Raw genomic sequence first — 27,824 nt, forward strand, 5'->3', positions numbered from 1 at the left:
TTTAGTCTTTCCTCATAGGGGAGTTGTTCCATTCCCTTTATCATTTTGGTCGCCCTTCTCTGTACCTTCTCCATCGCAACTATATCTTTTTTGAGACGCAGTGAGCAGAATTCTACAAAGTATTCATGGTGCGGTCTCACCATGGAGCGATACAGAGGCATTATGACATTTTCCATTTTATTCACCATTCCCTTCTAATAATTCCCAACATTCTGTTTGCTTTTTTGACTGCCACAGCACACTGAGCTGACGATTTCAATGTGTTATCCACTATGACGTCTAGATCTCTTTCTTGGGTGGTTGCACCTAATATGGAACCTAACATTGTGTAACTATAGCATGGGTTATTTTTCCCTATATGCATCACCTTGCACTTATCCACATTAAATAACCACTTAAAATTGGACCTTATCTTCGCCACTTAGTAGATCTTTGAAAATGGACAGCCGAGTATACTATAAGGCAGGGGTCGGGAACCCATGGCTCGCGAGCCAGATATGGCTCTTTTGAGGGCTGCATCTGGCTCGCAGACAAGTGTCGCCATACTTCGCGGTTCCCCGCTGACCCAGCTGCTCCCCGGTCCTCCGCCGCCCGGGCTTAAAATGCTGTCAGCCCGGGCGGAACGCGGCAGGACAGCTGGAGTCAGCGGCACCGGCGTGCTCTCTTCTCCTCCCCCCCCCCGCGGCCCGGAAGAGGAAGTGGAGAGCATCGGGTGCCTGCGCGGGAAGAAGAGACCACACTAGCGTGGTCTCTTCTTCCGCGCAGGCACCCGATGCTCACCACTTCCTCTTCCGGGCCGCGGGGGGGGAGGAGAAGAGAGCACGCCGACTGGAGTCATCCGGGTGCCTGCGCGGGAGTCATCGGGTGTCAGCCGGGTGCCAGCGCTGGAGTCATCGGGTGCCTGCGCGGGTCTTCCCGCGCAGGCACCCGATGCTCTCCACTTCCTCTTCCGGGCCGCGGGAAGAAGAGAGCACGCCGGTGACTGCAGCGCGGCTCGGAGGAAAATGAAAATCTTCAACCGCGGCCGATGGGACTCCGCCTTCGCCACCGCGAGGGCTGAAAATGAAGGAGGTTAGCGTTGGGAGGTGGCTGCTGCTGCTGCCGCCGCGAGTTCCCGGGGGGGGGGGGGGGGGAAGGGGGAGAGAGAGAGTGAATGAGCGAGCAAGCATGTGTGTTTGAGATCCTGTGTGTGTGAGTGAGAGATTGCATGTATGTGAATGATTGAGAGCCTGTATATGTGAAAGAGAGTATGTCTGTGATTGAGATCCTGCCTGTGAGAGAGAGAGCATGAATGTAAGTTTACCATTGGGACCCTGTATGTGTAAGTTTGTAATTGAAAACCTGTTTGTTTGAAAGAGTATGTGTGTATGATTGAGATCCTTTGTGTGTGAGAGAGATCATGTGTATGTATGATTAAGAGCCTGTGTGTATAAGTAAGAGAGAGATCATGTGTGTCTGTGTCTGATTGACAGCTGGTTTAGGTGATGGAGCATGTGAGTATGTGATTGAGAGCCTGTGTTTAAATGAGAGAGAGAGACCATGTGTGTCTGTGTGTGATTGAGAGCTGATTTAGGTGAGGGAGTATGTGATTGAGAGCCTGTGTTTAAATGAGAGAGAGAGACCATGTGTGTCTGTGTGTGATTGAGAGCTGATTTAGGTGAGGGAGCATGTGAGTATGTGATTGAGAGCCTGTGTGTAAATGAGAGAAAGAGAGGACATGTTTGTAAGCATGTGAATGAGAGTCTGTGTGTGAGAGAAAAAGACAGCATGTATTTATGTGATTGAAAGCCTGTGTGTGTGTAAGCGTGAAAAGATAGACAGCATGTGTGTAAATGTGTAATTAAGAGCCTATATAAGTGAGAGAGAAAAAACATTTGTATATGTGAGTGACTGAGAGCATGTGTGTATAGGTGTGTCATTGAGAGCCAGTGTGAGAGAGAGCGCTGGTATGTGACTGAGAGAGGAGAAAGTTCCAAGCAAACCACCCCACCTCCTGCTAATTCAGAACAATCTCAGGACACCTGGATATCAAACGTTCCCAGGTATGCAGAGCAAAAAATTTTTGTATCCTTATTATTTTTCATTACTGGATCTTTGTGTCTGCTATTTTGAAATATTTTGTTGGTATCTGGAAATGTTTTATATGAGTTTTTAATTATTGGATATTCCACTCATCAGCTGTTTCGAAATATGTTCTTTTTGTTAGTACAGTTTTACTGCTGATGATTTTATATTTCTTGATTTGTTTTATAAGGATGTGTGATGTTTCTTTTTTCCTTTGTTACACTGCATACAGAGACTCTGGCTTGTTGCAGTTTCCAATTCAGTTTTTGTCTGCATGCTTCTTGTTATGCGTTTTGGTCTCTTTATTCTATGTTAGGTGAGGGACAGCACGTGATTCAGGTGAGGTTTTCTGCTGGCGTGTAGTTTCTGTGTAGGACTCTATAGCAGCCTGACTTGGTCCGTTTTCCTAATAGGAGATGTATTGGTGTCTTAAGGCCTGGTGTAATATTTTCAGAGACTTATTGTACTTTAAAAGTGTGATCTTACATAAAATGCACACATTTACTTGTATTTAATTTTAAACATATTGTATGGCTCTCATGGAATTACATTTTAAAATATGTGGCGTTTATGGCTCTCTCAGCCAAAAAGGTTCCTGACCCCTGCTATAAGGAGTATACATAAATCTGATTAATTTTAGTTTCCATACTAGTGTTTAAGTCCTTTGGTGCACAGCCCTATTTCAGTTTATGACTGTTTTATCTTTTTCTTTAACTATTAAAGTTATTTAACTGATGTAACGAGTATACAATTACATATATAAATTGTTGTGTACATTGATGTTTTATATATAACTGACAGCAAATTTTTCTGACTTACAGCATAAATGTCTGGGGAAAATAAAGCTCAGCCTGATCTAGGCTCTGACCAGCCTTTGTACAGGGAGAATGATCATGATCTAGATTAGAGATAGACAACTCATGAGTACAATAAACAGGTCTGGCTTATAGGATATCAACAATTAATATGCAATAGATCTATCTGCATGCACTTCTACTGTGTATCTCATGCATATTCATTGTGGATGTCCTGAAAACCAGATCTGTTTGTGGCACTCCAGATCTAGAGCAAACCTACAAGATAAAAATGAAGCACTGGTCATGACCAAAGCACTCCTAAATTTATAAAAACCACAATTTTCTATGGAATGGAAATACCGTATAAGCACTGAACATTCAGGCTGGTTAGGCTTATATTTTTGGCTCGCAGACCAAGAAACACAACTCTATGAAAGTGTTAATTACGCAGACTAATTTTTCTTAAAAGCTATTTCTCCTCTTATAATTTAGGAATGCTTCCAGGTTTTAAGTATTTTCAATCCAGAGAAGCTATTTAAAATAAAAAAAAAATCAATAACTTAAAAGAGTAATCTTAAAAAGGCAGATCAAGCCTGGCTTGGAACATTTTCAATCATGTTTAAGGACTCACCCACTTCTATTCAGCAGGTGTGTCCATCGTACACAACACCACAGTAAAGGATAGCAGAAAAAAATAAATCAGTCTGCCCTGTTATATCGCACTGCAAGGATCTATCCAAACTGTAGAAGCTTGAATGTTTGTAGGATATCGCTCCTTATTTAAGTCCATCTTTTCATTCCTCGTTTGTTCTCTTCCGTTCCCGATAGCTTAGCATCAAGATTCTGCTAGTTGAAACCCGCTGAAGTTTCTCCAGAGGCCCTTATCCCCCACATCCTCCTCTCCATTCACCCTTAGCACTCCCCCCTTCCACCCTTTTTCAGCCCCACCCAGCACCCCTCTGATCCCAGCATTCCTTTCCCCCAACCCAGCCTGACCCTAGATATTTTTATCTCTCGCCTCAATACTGACAGCCTCTGAACCCCCTACCTAGAACTACATTCCCCCCCCTTCCCCTCCTGACCCCAGCACATGCTACCCACCACCCCAGTCTGATCCCAGCACACAGTTTCCTCTACCCCAGCTCGATCGCAGCACTCCCTTCTTATCCTGCTCCCTCACTAACCCAACTCCAGCACATTCACAAACCCCTCCCTTCCCATCCAGATCTAGTGCACTCCTGAACCTCCAAACTCCCCAGCCAGCATTCCCATCACCACTTCCCTCCCCAAACCCTGATCCCCCACTCCCTGGTCCCCCCCCCCCAAGCTCAATCCCTGCATACTTTGAACTCTCCTCTACAGCTCGACCCCATTATACAGCATCTTCCTGGCTAACACTAAAGTAAATGCGTGTATACAACTGCTTGTCAACGGAAACAACTAATTTATTTCCCTTTTCTCATGCATGAACAACTGTTATTACTATCACGCCTATAGTTGCTTATAATTTCAGTTTTCTCTGCACACAGTTAACATCCTGGTGTCACAGGCTATACATTCACCCTATAGTAAACATTCCACTTCTGTTTCTCCAAACACCTCCACCAGAGCCCTTTTTTTTTTTTTTTTTTTAAGTTCCAACATCCATCATCTTTTCCTAATTGAAAAGGATACAGGTATAGGTCTCCTCAGGATTGTCCCTGAAGGCAAATGCACTTTGGCTGTCACTTCTATGGAAAATCTCCACAGTTCTGCCCATTTTCAGCATACATTTGGGCATTTTGTCTTCAAAGACAAAAACTAGGCCCTTCACCTTCAATTTGGAATTCTTCTTTGGTGATCTCTTGTTTTTACATGTGGAGGACCTGAAAAATCTACTCCAAAGGATGATGATTCTACGATATCTGCATTAGGGCTGCACTCTATGCGTCTGCATTTCAGGCACTTGTGGAGAACAACCTTTATTAGCTGCCTTCCTTTCATGTTGACACAAGGGAACTTGAAAATACATAAGATAGATGGATCATTTGGTCTTTATTTGCAGTCATTACTATGTTACGATCTATTTTCCAAAAATGACTGAAGAAGTGCATCTCGAATACCTATTTTATGAAGATGATCTAATAATAATTGATGGTCAACTGTGTCAAATGCTGCAGTCATGTTGAGGAAAACAACTAGAACCACCCTACTTTAATGTAGTTGAGGCGGATTTCTGCAATTAGTGCTGTAAGGGCTGTCTCGGTGTTACAGCCTCTACGATAGCCTGAATGATTGGGATGTAAGATGAGTTTTGCCTAGAAAAGCAGAAAGTACTACCTTCTCAATTATTTTTGATAAAGTAGGCAAGTTAGAAACAGGACGGTAACTCTGGATCAAGATTTTTTTTTTAAAACAGGGAGGATCCTTGTTTGGAGTCCCCCTCTGTCTTGGAGTTTCCTCTGCTTTCTGTATTCTAGTGACTCAATGAAATCCAGTTCCCAGAAGGCATGCAGCTGCTCTGAGATGAGTTTGTTTTGTTTTTTTTTTTACCTCCTACAAACTTTAGCACTCCCGACTTTTGTTATTACAGTTCGTTAAAGCGAATGCTGGTATTCAGCCCTGTATTGCCCATCCAAAGATGTTTTCAAGTGCCATCAGTGTTTCTTCCAGGTATACTACCTGACTGGCCAACACCTTCCCATAGTAGTTTCTTCCTATCCAGCAAGAGGCTCCTCCTGCTGGTACTGGGCCAACAGCAAGCTACGGTCCCTGGGCTTCTAATTCTTAGCATAGGCTGTATTCATGTATTTGTACCAGAGCACACTTTTGGTTTCTCTAGGAATTCTTTAAGCCCGAGTCCTTTTATAATCAAAGGTGCTTTCAGTCCAAAGGAATGAATATTCAGCCTCTTCTCCTATAATGGGAATCAGGGCTCATAAGAACATAAGATATGATACATTGGGTCAGACCAAAGGTCAGTCAAGCCCAGCATCCTGTTTCCAACAGTGGCCAATCCAAGTCACAAGTACTTGGCAAGTACCCAAACATTAGATAAATCACAAGCTACTATTGCTTATTAATTTATAATAGTTTATGGACTTTTCCTCTAGGAACGTATCCAAACCTTTTTTAAACCCAGTTACACTAATTGCGGTAACCACATCCTCTGGCAATGAATTCAAGAGCTTAACTATGCGCTGAGTGAAAAAAGAATTCTTTTATTTCTTTTAAATGAGCTACTCGCTAACTTCATGGAGTGCTGTTCCCCCTCCCCAGTCGTACCTTCTCCAAACTGAACAGCCCTAACTTCTTTGGCCTTTCCTCATAGGGAAGCCGTTTCATGCCCCTTATTTTGGTTGCTGTTCTCTGCACTTTCTCCAGTGCAATTATATTTTTTTGAGATGTGGTGACCAGAGCTGCACACAGTATTCAAGGTGCGGTCTCACCATGGAGCGATGCAGAGGCATTATGACATCCACTGTTTTATTTTATTTGCCATTCCCTTCTTAATAATTTTATCATTGTTTGCTTTTTTTTTTTTTTTTTTTTAATTGCAGCAGCACACTGCACAGACGATTTCAATGTGTTATCCACTATGACACCTAGATCTCTTTCCTGGGTGGTAAATTTCTAAGATAGAACCTAACACTGTGTAACTATAGCATGGGTTATTTTTCCCTATATGCATCACCTTGCACTTATCCACATTAAATTTCATCTGCCATTTGGATGCCCAATTTTCCAGTCTCACAAGGTCTTCCTGCAATTTATCACAATCTGCTTGTGATTTAACTACTCTGAACAATTTTGTATCATTTGCAAATTTGATTATCTCACTCGTCTTATTTCTTTCCAGATCATTTATAAATATATTGAAAAGTAAGGGTCCCAATACAGATCCCTGAGGCACTCCACTGACAACTCCCTTCCACTGAGAAAATTGTCCATTTAATCCTACTCTGTTTCCTGTCTTTTAGCCAGTTTGTAATCCACGAAAGGACATCGCCACCTATCCCATGACTTTTTACTTTTCCTAGAAGCCTCTCATGAGGAACTTTGTCAAACGCCTTCTGAAAATCCAAATACACTACATCTACCGGTTCACCTTTATCCACATGTTTATTAACTCCTTCAAAAAAGTGAAGCAGATTTGTGAGGCAACACTTGCCTTGGGTAAAGCCATGCTGACTTTGTTCCATTAAGCCATGTCTTTCTATATGTTCTGTGATTTTGATATTTAGAACACTTTCCACTATTTTTCCTGGCACTGAACTCAGGCTAACTGATCAGTAGTTTCCTGGATCGCCCCTGGAGCCCTTTTTAAATATTGGGGTTACATTAGCCACCCTCCAGTCTTCAGGTACAATGGATGACTAATGATAGGTTACAAATTTTTACTAATAGATCTGAAATTTCATTTTTTAGTTCCTTCAGAACTCTGGGGGTATACCATCCAGCCCAGGTGATTTACTACTCTTCAGTTTGCAAATCAGGCCTACCACATCTTCTAGGTTAACCGTGATTTATTTCAGTCCATCCGAATCATTATCCATGAAAACCTTATCCGGAACGGGTATCTCCCCAAAATACTCTTCAGTAAATACTGAAGCAAAGAAATCGCCTCTTGCAACTTAGGGGAGGAGAGTGACATTTTAGAAATATTGCAACCTTTACATATTTAACAGGTGATGGTATACACGGCAACTGGAATTCAATTCACTGATATCACTTAGAAAAGTACTTTTATAAACAACAAATCAACCCAGAAACATGAACTACCATTTTGTTTTGGCCCATCGGTTTCCTCTTGCTCTTTTGAGCATCCAGCTCAGTTAAGAACAGGCCTCAGTTGGGCTGCAGTGCTATAAGCCTTCATGTTTAACTTCACGGGGATTTTCTTCCTTTTGTTACATCTTCTCCCATATCACTTATACCAGTTATTGGAGTGACGCGCCTCCAGTTGGTGAGCAGGCAGGCACTGGGGTTCCTTGGCCTGCACTCACTGGTTCTAAATCTGGCCACTGAGATTTCCTGAGCCACGGAATGAAAGACCTCGCTCTGGTATTGCACCCAGATCCTCCTGAAGAAGGCCTGAACTACAGAGCTGATGCATTTCTGAAAAGTTAAGTAGAAGAAAATTAAATCTGTCCATTTGCTTTCATATTTGTGCAAGTGATAAGTATTATGAAGCAGGAAAGCATTTTCTTTGTAGTAGTGCTTTTAACTAAGGGAATACTTTATGTAGACATTAGTTTCCTGTACAAAAGATTCATAGGGTTGCCTATTGATCTTTCTTTGCTTTCAACAAGTATCACCAAAACTAAAGTCAGTCAGTGTTGTCTGGAATTACTACAGGGAAATAGAAGTGCTAATGTATTCACTCCATTGAGAGAATGAAGTGTAGTAATTCCAGACAACACTGACTGACTTTAGTTTTGGTGATACTTGTTGAAAGCAAAGAAAGATCAATAGGCAACCCTATGAATCTTTTGTACAGGAAACTAATGTCTACATAAAGTATTCCCTTAGTTAAAAGCACTACTACAAAGAAAATGCTTTCCTGCTTCATAATACTTATCACTTGCACAAATATGAAAGCAAATGGACAGATTTAATTTTCTTCTACTTAACTTTTCAGAAATGCATCAGCTCTGTAGTTCAGGCCTTCTTCAGGAGGATCTGGGTGCAATACCAGAGCGAGGTCTTTCATTCCGTGGCTCAGGAAATCTCAGTGGCCAGATTTAGAACCAGTGAGTGCAGGCCAAGGAACCCCAGTGCCTGCCTGCTCACCAACTGGAGGCGCGTCACTCCAATAACTGGTATAAGTGATATGGGAGAAGATGTAACAAAAGGAAGAAAATCCCCGTGAAGTTAAACATGAAGGCTTATAGCACTGCAGCCCAACTGAGGCCTGTTCTTAACTGAGCTGGATGCTCAAAGGAGCAAGAGGAAAATGATAGGCCAAAACAACAAAATGGTAGTTCATGTTTCTATGTTGTTTTGTTGTTATAAATTTACAACTGCAACTATTTTATTGTTTCTAATAATTATTATGTAATTGAGGTGCTTGTTGTCCCAGCCTTAGACAGCATGAAATATTACACTATGACCTAAATATCCTTTATTTATTAAAAGCATGGTGGCAAATGCAGTGCAGAATTAGTTTCCGGTGGAGTAGCGGCCCCTTTCTATTTACAGAGCAGAAAAAGGAAGGATTACCGAGTGCCACTCATCACAAGAAGTTCAGGAAAAATAATAAAACCTAAGAAAATAGGTAGATCCACTCAACACACACCAAGATTCCTTAAGTGTGTAAGTAGAAAAGTGAATAAGAGCACTAAGTTTAAACCAATGTGGGATGAAACAGTGCCCCAGGCAGTCATGGAGGTGGGGAAACAGATCCTGCCTCCCATGTGATGGCCAGCCGGGGTGTGGGAAGCTATCTCTGATGATGTGGCCAGCTACGCAGAAAGGACCATAATCGAAGCTTACCTCTGCTGCTATTACAGAAATAAGCTCTGGTGCCAGGCCTGTGAAGCACACTGGCACCCCCAGGTGGCCACCCATCTCACCTACCCCTTCTGATGTCCCTAGTTAAAGACAAATTATTACTCCAACTGATATATCAGTTGGAAACAGAATTTTTCCCGAAGGATACAAATGAGCTACTGGAATTATTCTTACATACACTAGCAGCTAATAGAATCCATTTAGAAGTGCCTCTGCTAGCGAAAAAGCATTTCATAACAACCTATTGTGATGTTTCAGAATGAAAGCAAAAGCAAAGAAAAAGAAAACTGAAAGAAAATGAGATACACAAATAATTAGACAACGTAACAGAAAAACTTGGAAAAGCAAGGCAACATGCACAGTACCCTCTTAGGGTGTGTTATGGAAAAAAACTGCAGAACCATACAAACTGAGAGCAGGGCAGGAAAGGGTGTCAACCCCCCAGAAAATACCCCAGTCCTGAAGTATATAAGAAAAAAGGTAAGCTGGTAAACAAGGGAGAAAAATAGGCAGAAGAAGGGCACTCAGAAATGGGTCCTTCTCCCTAGAATCCATGGTCCTGCTTGGAAAGTCGAAGGGGGGGACAAGAGCTGGGACTAGGGGAGGAGATGAGGGCAAATACTCCATGATGAAAGAGAAGGAGAGGATACTAGAGGAGGAAAAGGGATTTGAATTTCTCTTCTTCCAGCCTGGAGCAGGAGCCCGAGCAAAAAGCAGAAAGAAATGAAGATAGGAGGTCAGGAATTGCTGGACGTCTGTCCCCACAGGTGGAGAGGAAGATCCTATGGGCACAAACAGCAGCGTAATTCCCAAGAAGGATTCCAAAGGGAGAGGAGAGGTCAGTGATAAAGCGGGTTGTGGGAGGTGGTGACTGAGATTGAAAGCCCTTTTGAACTTGTAGTCAACGAGAGGGAGGTGGGCCAACAAGCAACTGGAAGGATGCTTAATTAGCAAGTGCTGTCTGGAAAAGCTACTAGTTTGTTTTATTTCTTTGTGCTTCAAACCTGAATTTAGTCTGCATTTTTTGGCTTTGCATAGCCTTAGCTAGAGACTCACCTGCAGTTTAATTAAGGAGGCTGCAAAAGAAAACCCATGCTCTGGTAGAAACTACTGTTCTTTGGTTAAGTTCATTTTTAAACAAAAAGAAACCAAACTGTCTTTGGCTCTACACAGACTGAGCTAGATACTTACCTGGACTACAGTTCTACAGATTTACAGACTCTTTTGAGAATCTTCCTTCTAGACGTGAATTTTACAGGTACTTTAGGAAAGAAATTGATCCAGAACCTACAAAAAGAATACCATCCTGAATGGCTTCTTCTGTGATGTCATTGAACACCTAATCAAGGAACTGTCTTACTGCTTCTCAAAGAATGCCTGAAATGAATATGCCATTAATTTGTTAGAAAACATAAATAGGCTAAAAACTCAATTCCTTATCTGCTCACCAATGATAGAACAGGATAAAAAAAAACACTGAACCAGCCAAATGGACCGATTTAGACAGTTTCTAAACTTCAAAGCATGCAAATTATAATAAAATAAACCCTGCAAATCACCCACATGACCCCATTCCAGTTAGGTCCTTAAAATTAATACACAGTACTATTACTCTAACAATCACGCCTATCCAAAAAAATAATACCAGCAGCTCTAACAATTGGGAGAATTACTGAATAATTTCCATCCTACCATTCCTATTAAAACTTCTTGAAAAATCCGTATTATCACAATTAGAAGACTTCCTAGATGACCATCACATTCTACTTCCAAATCAATTTGGGTTCAGAAAAAATTGCTCAACCGAGACTCTACTTGTATCCCTAATGGACCCCATATTACGGGGATTTAACAATGATGAATCCTATGTCCTTGGTAGTAATTGATCTATCAGCAGCCTTTGACACTGTTGACCATACACTACTATGCTGCCAGCTGAACAAAATCAGAATTGATGGCAAAGTCATTAAGTGGCTCACCTCCTTCCCATCAAAAAGAACATGCCAAATTTAACTGCGCAACCATGTGCCTGACACCATCTCGATCGATGCAGGTGCCCTCAGCCACTCTATTCAACATTTACATGCTGCCATAATGTAAATTACTATCTGATCTAGGAATCACCTTCTACCTATATGCCGACATTCAGTTTTACATACCCTTCTCCAATTCCAGTTAATATACTTCACTGATTCTTGCAACACACATGAACTATCCAAACTCAAACTAACTCTCAACACAAAAAAAAAACAAAAAACTAATCATTCTGCTAAGAAGAAACCTACCTATAGCAAATCCACAGCCACTAGACCTGGATAACTTTAATGTTACCCCCCCTCACACTAAGTACGGGATTTAGGAATACAGATCGACAAGAACCTATCAATGGAAAAGCACGTAAATAAATTAATCAAATCAGGCTATGCTAAACTGCGATTACTAGATTGAGACCACTACTGACGCACGGAGACTTCCACACAGCCTTGCAAACCCTCGTCTTCTCAGACTACTGCAACTCACTTCTACTCAGAGTACCTGTCTTCTGAGAAAAAAAAAAAAAAAGAGAGAACTACAACTACTACAAAATGCTGTAGCTAGACTCTTAACGGACTCGAGAAAATCTGATTACATCTCGCACTCACTGATAGATCTTCATTGGTTGCCTATACAAGCAAGAATCTAATACTGTCTTAACATTAATTCACACCGCCATCCACTCTAATAACTCTGGTATGGTAGGTGTATCACTGCAACCATACAAGCTGCACAGATCATTAAGATCTCAAAACAAAGGATTACTAGCCATCACAAAAATTAGAGACCATGTGTTCTCCATAGCAGGCCCAATACTATGAAACTATCTGAGCCTCTACGAATGACTCCAGAAACAAAAAATTTCAAATGTGAACTAAAAACATGGTTATTTAAAAATGCCCAAGACCTGTCAAAAATATCTGAACTCAGAGTATGTATCTACAAAGACAATCTCTTTAAGAACATAACAATTGAACTATATACCACACTTTATCCTTACTATGCCCACTAAATGTACTAGAACATCCCTGTAGACCTACATTGCCCCTGATTACATTAGTCAATGTGTCGATCTATAATATGTTTGTTATATGTTCACATTAAGTCAGTGCTCATGTCAATCAAAGTTTTGTATGTCATGTTGTAAACCATTGCGATCTTCATTTGGAATGATAGTATAGAAAATGGCTACATAAATAAATTCATACTTCTCTTGCTAACACTCCTTCCCCAAGATCAGGGAGGTGAATGCAAAGTCAAAGAATTACCTCTTGCCACCCTCCATGGGAAAGACTGTATGACAGCTCCTCCCATCTAACAGACAGTGAAGAACTTCCAAAACATGTGGCAGGAGTTGCCTGCTCAATGTAAAGACATATATATACATATTAGGGATGTGCTATCGTCAAGGACGAATTAGGCAAATTCAACTAAAATGCCTAATTCATCCTGGTTCAGGGACCCTGAAACCCGAACGGATTTTTTCCGAAATTTCAGAAAAAAACTCTGTTTTTGATTAGCACGCACATCCCTAATATATATATATACATACATATGTGTATATCAAAAGCAAAAATGTAATTTAAAAAGGTATCTGTAGTTCTTAAGTACACATATGTAAAAAACTCAAACCCTTACTTCACTCTCATGACTTCCGTACAGTGATCCAAGCCACCCTTTCATCTAAACTGGACTATTGCAACTCACTTTTCTTAGGACTCCCTTATTCCACCATAAAACCTCTCCAAATGCTCCAAAATGCTATGGCAAGAATCATAACAAATGGCAAGAAAACAGACCACATTACCCCCATCCTCAAAGACCTACACTGGCTCCCCATCCCATCCCGTATCCTCTATAAAACTCTCACAATCATCTACAAAGCTATCTACTCTCACCACTCCAACTGGCTCGACCTTCCCTTCACTGTCGCACACCCAAATCGACCTACTAGAACTATTAACAAAGGATCCCTGCACATACCCTCTCTCAAAACAGCACACCTCGCTTCCACAAGGGAGCGAGCCCTCACAATCTCCGGCCCCTCACGTTGGAACTCTCTGCCCCCTTACCTCCGTCTCGAACCATGTTACCTTAAATTTAGAAAGAAACTCAAGACTTGGTTGTTTAAAAAGGCCTTCCCTGATTAGCAGCCTTTCCCCCCTCTAGTATACCTCCGTTCGACTCACTTTACCTAAATATTCTGTTGTACTCATGCTTTGTATATAGTTTCTACTCAATCATGATTCCTATATCGACATGTTTTTGATATTTACTTTGTTAAAAAGTTTCTATGCAGTTGCTCTATCCTTCCACACTGACTTATGCGTGCCCTTTACCCATACTGTTCATTAGTCCTTGTTATATGTATTTTCTACCATTTTGTTACAATGTGAACCAGTGTGATGTACCTACTAATGCCTGTATAGAAAAGGTTTTAAATAAATAAAAAAATAAACATATGAATCCTAATTAAAATTTTAAAGAATGAATGTTATACAAAATCATCCTTGTATGAATTTAACCAATTTTTTCTTAGACATTCTAACAAAAGTCAACAAAAAAAAAAATCAAAGTTCTTGCACAAATTACTTTAATCATTGCTCATAGCTTCTCTAACAAGAGCTTTAGCGCTAGAAAGGAAAGGCAGAAGTGAGAAGAAAAGCCAAATATGAAGGCTACAGAACCTCTCTAAATATCTGGATACTAATGGTGAACAGAGAATTGTATAAACCAATTTCAGCATCTACTAAAACAAAAAAAACAAAAAAAAAACAGCCAGAGAAGTTTCATCAAAAGAAGTCAAGAGTGATGGCACATGATCTTCCCAAGAAAAGTAAGGTTCAACTAACAAAATCAGAAAAGGTTTTTGGCCCAACTACGTCTTTATCTGGGGTAATAAATCCAGTACATGAAAAATATAGAAAATATAAGCCTTTAGAACAAGTATTAGACTTTCCACTATTTTTTTTTCAGATGAGAGGGTTGATATTCGCCTTTATGAGCTCGAGGCGGGAGGATCAGCTCCTTAGGCTGGGGAGCAGCAATAGAAGGCTGTCAGCATTTAAAGGATGACACATTTCTCCATCAGTCTGAAACAATGTCTGTTGCCTTGCTTTTATATTCTCCTCTTTAGTTAATTATTTGTATACAGAAAATGCCTTTCCACTTGCTTTTGCTTTCAGGTTTGAATACTGCAACGCCATTAGGCTTTTTTTGAATGGACTTTTTCAGGGGGGGGGGGTAGTTCTCAGTGGTGATGCTGACTGGGTGTGCTCAAGGAGAATGGCTTGTTTGTGTGTGTGCATCCTTGCAGAACACTGTTATGTATTCAAACAGATCGGTTAATAAATAATGCTTGCTAACATTTGAGTACCTGTTCCTATCCTCATTCCTTTAGTTGCACAAAAGCAAAGATAGATCAGAGGCATGAGCTACTGACACCGCAGGCCACGGTGTTAGGCAAGCTACTACAGCAGGCTACCACTCCCCAGATATCGGCTAGGTCAATACAATTTATTTATTTATTGCATTTCACATATTATATACTAGGGATGTGCATCATTTTTCTGACAGATGAAAATATCGTACGATATTTTCTAATCCGTCAAGTATCGGGGGGGGGGGGGGGGGTCCCCCGAAAGCGATAGGAAAACCCCCACACATTTTTCTTATCGTTGGGGGGGGGGGGGGGGGGAGAAAGGGCACACAGAAAAAAAACCCCCCAAACCCACCCCGACCCTTTAAATCTAATTATTTAGAATCCCCCAGCCTCCCGACCCCCCCAAAACTTTCCTAAAGTACCTGGTGGTCCAGCGGGGGTCCCAGGAGCGATCTCCCACTCTCGAGCAGTCGGTTGCCTCTAATCAAAATGGCACCAATGGCCCTTTGCCCTTACCATGTGACAGGGGCTATCGGTGCCATTTTGATTAGTGGCAGCCAGCGCCATTTTAAGATGGTGCCGGCCATCCATTGCTCCTACCATGTGATGGGGCTGGCCAAAGGCACAGATAGCCCCTGTCACATGGTAAGGGCAAAGGGCCAGTGGTGCCATTTTGTTTACTGGCAGCAGACGGTCCGTGAGTGGGAGATTGCTCCCGGGACCCCCGCTGGACCTCCAGGTACTTTAGGAAAGTTTTGGGAGAGTGGTCGGGAGAGTGGGGGATTCTAAATAATTAGATAAATAGGCAGAATGAATTGATAGTTGGTATTTTTCTGGCATCTATTCTCTCCCTCTCTCTATTCACACGCACACACCATCAAATAAATGTGTATACCTATATGTATGCTAAGAATACTACATCGGCAGAAACCATTACTAACAAACCAAGGCTTCCGCACTGTTCCACAAATACTAATATTCTCAAACTTCGACTACTGCAACTCACTATTAATTTGCCTACACTCAGGGCTATTAAAACTACTTTTAATAGCCCTGAGTGTAGGCAAATTCCTAAGGCATTCGTACATCTTCTAGGTCAACATGACTGTAAATACAAATTCTAATTCTGCTATCATTTCACATTACGTTGTTCAGTGCATATTGTTCCTTATGCCATTATGATTTTTGTTAGTGGCAGTGTGGTTATCAGCATTTTGGTAATTTATGCTAAATCATATGCATTTCTAAAGAGCATGTTTGAAATTATTTCTTTGTTATCAGACGTAAAGATTCTGGAAGACAGTTCTTGGGGCCTCTGCTATTGAAAGCATTTGGTCTCTTATATGTGTTGGGTGTGTTTTCCGTGTGGTAGGCATCTTTAGAAATCCTTTCTTTTGTGATCTTAGGGGTCTCTGTGGTATGTATGTTGATGACATTAAAAATTAGAGTTAATACTTTATAATGAATTCTGGATTGTATGGGAAGCCAGAGGCATTTTGTAAAAATTGAACTACTTCAATTTTTACAAAATGCCTCTGCCAGACTCTTATTAGGGACAAGGAAATTTGACCACACCCCCTCGCTGATAGCACCGCACTGGCTTCCCATACAATCCAGAATTCATTATAAAGTATTAACTCTAATTTTTAATGTCATCAACATACATACCACAGAGACCCCTAAGATCACAAAAGAAAGGATTTCTAAAGATGCCTACCACACGGAAAACACACCCAACACATATAAGAGACCAAATGCTTTCAATAGCAGAGGCCCCAAGAACTGTCTTCCAGAATCTTTACGTCTGATAACAAAGAAATAATTTCAAACATGCTCTTTAGAAATGCATATGATTTAGCATAAATTACCAAAATGCTGATAACCACACTGCCACTAACAAAAATCATAATGGCATAAGGAACAATATGCACTGAACAACGTAATGTGAAATGATAGCAGAATTAGAATTTGTATTTACAGTCATGTTGACCTAGAAGATGTATGAATATGCACTAGAATATGTATTTGCTACAGTGCTGAATGAAGGTTGAACCAGAACGCGAATGTCGGCCAAGAATAGGAATACTGACTTTGTAAACTGTTGTGATCTTCCTTTGGAACGAAAGCATATAAAACACCTAAATAAATAATGTGCTTTTACATATTCACGCACGGTTCAAATGGTTTAACAGTTGAAGATGTCTGAAAGACATCTACTGGCACTAATACAAAACCCCACTGTGGTCTATATAGCCGTCTTAAGGACTAGCATATAAATCGGACCTCTCAGCATTTCCCATACTGCATGCAGTAAGCTAATCTACATTGCAGGCTCTCTAGAACGCTATTGGGAACTGGAAAGCTTTACTTTTCAACAGCTGATCGTTTTTGAGATTTAGACTGGTAATTCAAAGCCATCTTGGTTTCCATGCCTGTGTAGATAGCAACACCTAAAAATAAAATAAAGAGAGGATCCAAATAAGAGAAGATCAAGAATGTTAACAGCAAAATCGACTTTGCATTATATCTACTCCATAACACAAAAGAAATACTATTGTGCACATGTTTTTCTCATGTTTTGTCCAGGAACAACCAAAAGCATAATTGTGATTGCATAATGAACAAACTCTGAGGCATTCATGCTCTGTTTCATCAGACACTTTCTGTATGAATTAAAATAAGATTTTTATGACGAATGCCTTCATTTTTTCATGTCCTCTCTTCACTGATGGTTTTCTTATCGCTGCAAAAAGCAGAATACATTACATTGACAACAGTTCAGGCTATGAATCATTCGGTTTTAGTTGAGAAAATATCTCCTAAGAAATACTGAACCTTTACAAAGGCCAATTTTGTTTTAAAGCAACAGCAAACATTCCCTTTCTGCACACAACACTATCTTCCTGCTACCAGTGCCATTACCGTGATCTACTGCGGGCACACATCAGTACCAATTTCCTTATCTAAGTGACAGTAATGACAGCAATCAACATTGCTGCACGGCGCTTTCAGTGTTAGAAAACAAATGCATACAGCACGCATTTAAACATTTAAATAATTGTTTAGATTCTGCATTTTAATTTTTGCAAGAAGTTTTCATCCTTCACAAATTAAGGTCCCATATTTACCAAAGATTTTCTCTGTATTCTTTAAAGTAGCTCCTCGAAGCAGCAGATTTTCAGATCCCAATGGCCTACAAGGATAAAAATGGATCAGCTTTTGTTTAGCACGATAAGCAGGCAGCGTTAACACCACGTGGGAAACAAGACAGGCTCAATTGTCAAACTAGATTTCACAGTCAAGACACATTTTTGGTGATTTCATTTGTAACAAAAGAGAAAGGAGGAAATGTTTTCGCTTGCACACCTATTTTTATAAAAACAATGCATACATTTGCAATTATTAAAGAGGTCATATTTCTGCTTAAGCAGCATGCAAGCTGCTTCTTTATATATAAACACAACAAGATAAAATGAACACTAATATATGAGAAAAATTATCAACTTGTATCAGATACCAAAACTGAGAAAAGTTCGTGTACACATAAAACACAGATGGAGAAGCCATGTGACATTTTCATAACTAAAAGACAGTGTTTCCATAAACCAGCTGTTTGATCAATTACCATCCATTTCCATTTTGTCCACATTCTCATGTTCCATAATAGCAGCAGTCACCCAAAAATGACACTACTCTCAGTTGGAACATGGTTATCAAAATCCCCCTATCTGAAAACAAATTAGTCAAAGAATTTGAAATTCTTTAACGTTCCTTCTTAAAGAGGTGCGTGGGCTAAAGATCTACTCCCTTAGGAGTGAAACGATCAGAAAAACCCTGCAAATGAAATTGCTTCTCTGCCAAAGAGTTATCCCGAGAGATAACACTGATGGCTAGGGATAAATAATGGTTTTAACTTGAGTTAATTTGAATTATTTGCTACCGAATATTGAGGAACCTTGAAATTGTACCTGCTGTAGGAACCACATGCAAGAAACTACTTGTAAGATTCAGGATACTTGCCCCTTTGTAAATGTATTGGTTTTCCTCAATAAAAATGATTTCCATTTAAAATATCTATACCTAACATTTAGCAACGTCAGATTGGGTCAAAGTGTGCAAACTGCATGAGGGCTGTTCTGGAGGGAGTGACGGAAGTAAGGGCGACCTCCCTGGATTCTGGAATTTGGGAGACTCCCCTCACCGCCACGATAGCCCCATGCCTAGCACTACAATTTCTGCCTTCCGGGACCCCAAACGGTGGATTTGCCCTGGGCCCCCCCCCTGAACTTTCCGTCCATTGCCGGAGCAAACAGCTTGTTGGCAAAGGAAACTGAAATCTCCTTCACGATGATCTTGAAAGAACTGTAATCCCTGAAAATACCAACAGAAAATCACGGGGCAACTAAAGAAACCAAAACAGAGATGTTCTCCCTTAGAGCCCAAAGTCTCTACATTTCAAAAGAGCAGATCATCTGGAGGAAAAAAAGAACTTCCTTGTTGGAAAACACTGTGGCCTGCTGAAGGACGAAATCAAAATAGTCGCTGAACTGCAAAGGAATTTCAGAGTTTGCAAACAGCAGGAGTAGGAGAACCAATCTGAAAATGTCAGGCGTTCCAGAGGGAATGGAGGATGATTACCACCAGCAATAAAAATTATTAGAGACCAAAGATGATTCGAGAGCTCCCCCAGCTGTGAGGAATCTTGAAAAAAGTCAATATATAGAGGCACCTGTAGTAACTGAGTGTCACAAATCTAAATAAAGTCACAGCAAAGAAAAAGGGAATATATTTCTGGCAATGAAAGAGTCACTAAAATATGAAAGGAAGGTTCACATTATTCTATCCAGCAAGGATGAAAGTTATTGCGAACATCATGATCAAAATGTATGAGAATTGTGAAGAACATGGAAATAAGCTATGTTATCAGGGCAAGATGGTGAGTTTTATAGATCATATGTTTGTCAAAAGAGACTATGGGGCCTATGCATTTAAACTTGTTATGCACAAGGGCTTCACAATGCATGCTAAATGGGTTGCAGATGACATAACGTGTTAAATGAGCAAGAACATGCATGTAAATGCAGGAATATCAGGTGCAATTTAGGATTTAGCTAATGCTTGCAAATTAATGTGTATGCTCTCCTTTACAAGTTATTTAGCATGTGCTCGCTGAGGTCACATTTTTAATACTCGTCTCAGACCAAGTGTTAACTTTTTAGCACATCTGGAGGGTTAGGCTGTCAACATGCATTTGTACTTCAAGCCAGAGGAGATATGGCTGTTTGTGCTGGGGGAGCTGTGGTGGGCATGGACAAGCAATCAGGACAAGGGAGGGAGAAAGGGAGAGACCAGAGAGCATCCGGCTTAGGAAGAGATCAGGACAGCCCTACTGAGCTTGCCTTAGGAAAAGGAAATCCATATGTAACGCCTGAGCTCTGAGGTCAGTAGGAGCCTTTTTGAAGAAACTAAATCTTACACCAATCCTCAGATAACCAAGGTTTCATACTACACCAGAGCTTGTCAAACCATAAGCAATGTGAAAAACATGCTTCAGAGATTTCCTGTAAAATGTAAATGCGCCACAGTAAATCAAGCATACATGGAAATCTTGCAGATATGTGCTGATAGTTTTACATTTAAAGCTTAATGTAAGTTTTATAAATGACCTATGATTTTAGCAGATATGTGCACATGTTTTCATATACCTTATAACACCAAAACATACTCCCTTACATGATTCATTACTCTTGGTGTCCTCATTTCTTTAAATATTTTATAAAGGAGTATGTTTTGGTGTTATAATGCATGCAGGAATTATAACACCATAACACTGACATACTGACCTAACACTGAATCTTAATGGGGTTCAGTCATTAAGGTAGACTCAGTGTTTTATATGCACAGGAAAGAGATAATCAGAGAATTCCAGAGAGAGATTGTTAGGCCTGCATGATGGGGGGTGGTCAGAATAACTGCTGCAGATCATAAGCACACAATGACGACATGAATAATCGTACCACGGCTGGAAGAGGTTTTTTTTTTAAAAATGAGCATGACCCTGGGTTGTTGTTTTTGTTTTAATTCTTTATTTATGAATTTTAACAATTTAAACCACATGAATACTTGTATTAGAAAAATACAAGAAATAAAAGATCTTTGAAAAAATTAGTTAGGAGGTCCAGAAACAGACAAAAAAAAAAAAAAGGAAAATTCATATTTGAAGGTATTCACTTGGTAAGAAATATTTCTGACAAAAGGACATGAACCATTTCGAAAGAGGTGGTCAGTGGCTACAAGAAGGGGGTCAGAGTTATGACAACCCTTGAAAGCTGTAGGTTTTTGCTCCAACTTTTTAACTAACCCGTGTGTGAACTTTATACTATAATCGCTTCTAGATTAAGTAAACAGGATCAGAAGCAGCTAGGAAGGTGACGCACTGCTAGTACTAGTAATAATCCTATTATCTCTCTAGGATTTGAAAGCTTGTTTATAAAATCCGTAAGTACACTATTTTGTCAATGTCGTAATGAAACTATGTGCTTTAATGAATTTATACACACACACACACACACTCTCGACTGTACAGAAAAAGGGATTTTTAAATAGGTGCCTTAATTTGATTGCAACAGAAGATCTTGGCATCTGTATCTACTGTAATAGCTAATCAAGTAAACTACTCTGTGTGTTTATTGTATTGTAAAAAAAAAAATAAATAATATCCGAGACCTAAGAAAGTTTTAACACACAAAGTAGCGTAGCGGCTTCAGTTATCTCTGGTATAGAAAGGTACGACGACCCTTCTTCACCCTCAGTTTTATTTTTTGTTTTTACTATACTAATATTAATGCATCAGTTGAGTCAGCAGCTATGCTTATCCTTACATTTCTCCTTTTCACATGTGCATGAAAAGCTGTATTAATGTTCTTGTTTTCCCAAATTAGAACAGGGTAAATACAGTTAATGTCATTAAATAATATTGTTCAGTAGACCTTTGGGGACAAAAAAAAATTAAACTGCGCCTGCATTGGTACAAAATTCCATGGGTGGTTCTTATCCACGAGGTTTGCATCAGTAATTAAAGCAAAAAGCCACGCACAGGGACGGGTCACTTTTACACAGCTTTGTGGGCACAGACGTACGCGCGTATGCCGGCTCACGGCACAGGAGGCGGACATCTTATGACACACGCGTGTCTGTGCGTGCACGGTATAAGATAGGCCACGGACGCGTGCATGCGCTTGCTATTTTATACGAATGCGCGCACGTGCGTGCGAATGCCGCCTCTAACCACCTAAAGTGGAGGAATTTTACTAGCCATGCACATCAACGCAATTCCCAGTTGCCCCAGTCCGCTCACAATTTGCCCAGGTAAAAGGATAAGACTTCCTCCTCCCTCCCCCCAGTTAATTAGCTTCCCTTTCACCCTTCAGCCCCCCTACCCTTAAAACCCCGCTAACTAGCCTAGTTTTTTTTTGTTTCTTTCACGCCATCCACAGCAGAAGTAAAATTACGTGGTAGGGGACCACCCCCGGTGACCGCTTGTGCGCTGGTTTCATTCATAATTCCTGGAACGCCTAGGCCCCGCCCACAAGCCCCTTTCCTGTAAAATAAATAAATAAAAAACCACGAATTGTGCACGCACGCAAGTGCCTTTTAAAATCCATGCAGCAGGCGCCGGCCCGACTTCTGCACGTATCCTCCCCAGCTTTGGTGCAGGCCGGGCTTTTAAAATCCACCCCATAGTTTGGCTTTGATTACTGCTGCGGGAGAAAGTGCCCACAGATTTACAATTCCTGTTTCCCTAGGATAAAATCATGGAAAGGCATTTGAAAATTGTGTTTTCCCATGATCTGAAATTATTCTTGAATGGAACAGCTTTGCTTTTATTAATCAATGAGCTTCATACTCAGTTACCTTGCAGTAGGTTCATCTCTAGCGTGGTAAATATTTATTCGACCAACAAACCTTGAAGAAAAAAAAAATAAACAAACATTTGAAATACCGTCTTCTTTATTTTATAGTAATCGAATATACTGTCTAAAATACAGTAACAGAGTAAATGACGACAAATCTAAAAAGGACCATTTGGTCTTCCCAGCAGCAATTTTATATGCATCTACCCAAAGCAGATCCAATTCCCATATTGAACTCTACCCCCAATCCTGTTGGGTCCCCCTTTTAGGGTCGCAGCTGCTGCTCTGTGCAGGTTAAATATATCCATCTATACACACACAGACCCATAATGCATATACACACACACACACACACACACACACACACACACACAATGTTCGTTATTAATGCTGTTTGGAAACAAATGGTTAAATTCACCATTTGGTTAAACTAAAGACCTGAAGGCTGCACATCTGAGAAGATGCATGCACCCTCTCCCAAGCTTGTTATGTTTGCAAGTTCTCTCCTGCATCTCAGGGGTAAGGACACAGATAGCTCTGCGGTAAATACTGCTGTTGCTTAGGTTTGGAGGAGCTGGTCCCATTGGAGCATGAGGCTCAGCTACAGCTCTCATTTGCTAGGGCAGAATAAAAGCAACTGCAGTGTAAAGCTCATAAAACATTTCTACACATTCCCAACAGAACGGCCTTTTTAGCATTTTAGCAGGCGGGAGAAAGACATAAGGAGAGGGGGGAACTGAATATGAAACCGTGCAGTCTGCCACGGAAAGGCACGGAAGTTATGACCGACATCTCACGAGAGACAGAGGGGCAAAACCTTCAGCAGGACCAATCCAACAGAAAGCTCCCGGGGGGAGGGCTGATGCAATAAGACGCGTGCCGAGAAAGGTCGCCCATTTCCCCTAAGGCGGGCGTAGCCGCATCCCCGTGCGCCCCGATGCGATTCGCACACGAGAGGCAGCATCAGAAAAACGGCACGCTGTGGGAGAAAGCGCGACTCTGGCGCTCACAAGGGGTACTGCATCGGGCGTCCACAACCGCAACGGGCCCTCAAATACAAGTGTCTGTTCGGATGGCGCTCGTTTTGGTTATTTCACTGAGGTTGCCGGTTTTGCATGCTGCGGTTTATTGTATCAGGCGCCCATTGCTGAAGGCTCCTATATTGTGCGGTCATAAGAAACGTGCACAACTTTTTTTTTTGTGATAATCAAAACGTATTCATTTTTTTGCCAATGCAAATAGTAAATTCAAGAGCTAGGATAATACTAAGGAGAAAGACATTTACCACAACAGAGAGGACCATGTTTTGTAATGATTCTCATGAGCGCTTGACTTTACTCCCACCTTTGGGGCTAGAATTTAAATTTCTTCACAATAAGAAGTGTGCATTGAACAGTAATCACTAACGTCCTCATCTACATGGAATTTGCACGAGTTGGGTGCTATCAGGTTCACATTTGTTAGGGTTACGCGTGTTGGATGTGCTAATCTTATGCAGTGGGTGCTAGTCTCGAGCACGTACAATCACATGTAAACCCGTGTGCTAGGCTGGATGCCCTTGATTGCACCAGCGTCCCGGGTGGGTAACGAGGGAGCTGGACATGGCAGATTGCAGGCGCGCGAAAGGTATAAAGGACCGAGAGAGCAACCGAGGAGCAAAATGCCACGTGCAAAAGCTAAGAAATCTGCACAGAGCTCCCCCAAGCAAGCAAATGGATTTTCTTTTTTTTTGTTGGTAGCTACCTGGATATGCTATAATCAATTCTTTCTAAGTTAAACTGCCTGTTAACTGAACTATGTAGCAACTATTCAGTACATACCGTTCTGATCTGACCACAGACTCTCGTACAAACACACAAGAAAATAATAAAGGTGCAAGACAGGGCCATAAGCAACAAGCATTCTCTTACTTATACAGATCAGGCTGAGGCTGTTCACATTCAATAGTCGCATGCAACGCATCAATATCTTGCTCCGTGTGGAATGCCTTTGTATCCTGAACAGCACAGTGTGTCTAAAATGAAGGTAAAATAGCATTTAAAAGTTAATAAAAAGAAGAGCAGACACTGTTCTTTAAAACAGTGTTTCTCAAACCGATCCCGGTGTACGCCTCCCTCGCCCTTCTGGTTTTCAGGATATCTAGAATTATTAATATGTAAGAGATAGATTTGCAAGAAATGCAGGCAGTGTGTGAAAATCTAATTCATGATTATTCATTGGGAATACCCTGGCTGGGGGGAGGGGTGCAGGGGTAACTCCGGGACCACCTTGAGAAACACTTCAAACTTAAAAGAACAAATTCTAGGCAACCAGAGGCAAGAGGCATAACAAAAAATGGGAAATCACCACTGTTTACATTTACTGATTACGGCGGTCTTTTGACATTTGTATGAAGCAAGATGCTCTTTCATTCGAGACAGAGAGAGACCTAGGTCTGCAAAATCATTTTTCAAACTGCAACATTTTTATTCCAGCCAGTTTTCTCATATAGGGGCAGATTTTTAAAAAATATGCGCGCGCGTACTTTTGTTCGCGCACCCCGGCGCAAACAAGAGTATGCCGGATTTTAATAGATACACGCGTATCTTTTAAAATCCGGGGTCGGCGCGCCCAAGGGGGTGAACATTTGTGCACCTTGCGCACGCCGAGCCCTACGCGCGCTGCCCGTTCCCTCCGCCTCCTCCCCCCTTCCCCTCCCCTCCCCCTACCTAACCCACCCCCCTACCTTTATTATAAAAGTTACGCTTGCCAGAGGCAGGCGTAACTCTGGCGCGCATTTCCCCGGCCCGGGAGCAGTTTCGGAGGCCTCGACCACGTCCCCAAAACACCCCCGGACCGGAACCACGCCCGCGGCCCTGCCCCTGGTTGACGCGCCACCAGGACACGCCCCCGACACGCCCCCCCCCCCCAAGAAAAGCCCTGGGACTTATGCGCATCCCGGGCCTTGCGCGCACAGGGGGTGGAAGGGGCAGCTTTTCGGGGGTTACTGTACCCCTTTGGAAATCTGCCCCATAGTGTGTGCGAGAAGATGCTGCATTGAAATATCATAGACAACTAAGAGGGAAGGGATTTGTTTTTCCTTCTTATGAACTTTAAAAGTTATCTGAAACTACTAAAAATTCTAAAAAAGAGGCAGTTTTAGTGAGACTTATGATTACAAGACACGTAGCATTAACAAAAGTGAACATATTTCTAGTGGTGCACGGGTGTTATGAATAGTCTGGCTATAAACAATTTATTCTGGCTTCATTCTGCATTTTTTTGGGTGATGTATAAAACGTGAATGCTTTTTTGCTACTATTTGTGCATAAGTGCATTTCACCACATTAAACGTCATCTGCCATTTGGACGTCCAATCTTCCAGTCTTGCAAGGTCCTTCTGCAATTTATCACAATTCGCTTGTGATTTAACTACTCTGAATAATTTTTGGTAGTATACGAAAAATCACTACAAAATAAATTAGAAAGGGAGAAAAAAAAGAATGGGATCAAACTATACAATAATAATACAATGGATGGTTTGGAGGTTTTTTAGAGCTGTGATTGAATTACCAGACTGTATGCTAACATGTTCTGGTTGAACAATGCATATGGGACTCTGAGATCTTTTCCTCCTTTTGAATGGTATTCATCCATTATCAAAATAATTTATGCAAGTATTTGTGAAAACTATTGTGTTTATAGCTAATTCATGCCAGACTAAGAAACAGCTTGCTTTGAAAAGTAACCAGTGTTTCGTCTGGTGAGTTAGGATCAAGTTAACCAAATTCTCTGACTGATTATTTTATTAGAATACATTTATATTTTGTACATACATGCATTCATATATATATATAGATCTATATATATGTAGTTAGATACATATGCACACACATACAAGAAGAGATGATATATATATATATATATATAAAAGATATAGAAACAGAGCATAAAATCATAAGTTTGCTGGAATAAGAAAATATGTAGTGTTTAATACTTTGTGGCTAGATTCTCCATCCAAGCTTGCAGTTGTAACGAAACATGTTCCATCTTCCTTGCTGGATGATAAAATTATTAAGTCACATGGAAATGTTTCATCTTCTTTGACCATCACAATGTCTCCAACCTAAGCGAAAAACACAAAACAAATTACACCAACGTTTTCTCTCCAATGTGGAATAAAATAATCAAGCATAGCCAAATGTGTCAGTGATAGTGGGCCAAGTTATTCTAGGTGGTAAACTGCATGGTAATTGACGTTTCCAAACAAGGCTGGCATCCCTTTAAAACGGGAAGTCTCATGACATATAAGGAATGAAATTCTTATCCACTTAGGTCTTTTGGGTATTCAGATATACATTATGATGCCTCACTTGACAAAATGTATCCAATTTTAAGAATACAGACACGTGCCAAGGCTAGTGGAAATCTTTCAATAGCTCAAACACTGGCTCATTGATGGTAATGGTATCCTTGTACAGACCTTAGATGAAGTACTAAAACTGGTAGCAGATTAAAAAATATATTTTTTTTTCAATCACAATTAAGCTGTTGCCAAAGGATACTTATCAAAACTCTAGACCTAGGTAATTTCCAAATTACTCCTTCAAGTCAAGTACGGGATTTAGGTATCCAGCTAGAGTAGAACCTTACTATCAACAAATTAATTAATACAAGTTACGCCAAGTTGCGTATATTACATCAGTTGAAACCTTTATTAACTTTTGAAGACTTCAGAACTATGTAACAAACTAATTTTCTCAAAACTAGACTACTGTAACTCCTTATTTCTCAGACTTCCCGCATGTCTCTTAAAGCCACTGCAAATACTACAAAATGCCTCAGCAAGGCTCTTGTTAGGATCCCGGAAATTTGATCACATTACACCCTCACTGATTTTACTACACTGGCTGCCAGTACAATCCAGGACCTATTTTAAAGTATTAATGCTAATTTTCAAAATCAATAGAAAATCAATATGACCCACAGGTGCAGCTGAAAACCAGAATACTTCAAATTATCCTTGGAGGCAAACTTCAGGACCGTGCAAGCCAGCTCTCTCTACGTGGCATCTAAGATAAGTGCACACACTAGTGACTTAAAGCATACAGTGATCGTGCTCCAGCCTTATCGCACCGGTTGGTGCATAAACAAATCTATCTG

General features: G+C 40.8%; 1 protein-coding gene across 2 annotated transcripts in view; it reads right to left on the minus strand.

Annotated features, from left to right (window-relative positions):
- ATP11A (ATPase phospholipid transporting 11A) overlaps positions 1 to 27,824 on the minus strand; it is a 253,400-nt gene that overhangs the window by 76,836 nt on the left and 148,740 nt on the right. For both annotated transcript variants that reach the window (XM_029604684.1, XM_029604685.1), the window contains exons 6-10: positions 26,659 to 26,787; positions 24,593 to 24,696; positions 22,684 to 22,734; positions 17,898 to 17,962; positions 17,138 to 17,219 (exon numbers count right to left, since the gene is read on the minus strand). In XM_029604684.1, the coding sequence (XP_029460544.1) occupies positions 17,138 to 17,219; positions 17,898 to 17,962; positions 22,684 to 22,734; positions 24,593 to 24,696; positions 26,659 to 26,787 (431 nt within the window). The remainder of the gene's footprint in view (positions 1 to 17,137; positions 17,220 to 17,897; positions 17,963 to 22,683; positions 22,735 to 24,592; positions 24,697 to 26,658; positions 26,788 to 27,824) is intronic.

Source organism: Rhinatrema bivittatum, chromosome 5 (assembly GCF_901001135.1).
Source record: "Rhinatrema bivittatum chromosome 5, aRhiBiv1.1, whole genome shotgun sequence".
NCBI classification, from domain to species: domain Eukaryota; kingdom Metazoa; phylum Chordata; class Amphibia; order Gymnophiona; family Rhinatrematidae; genus Rhinatrema; species Rhinatrema bivittatum.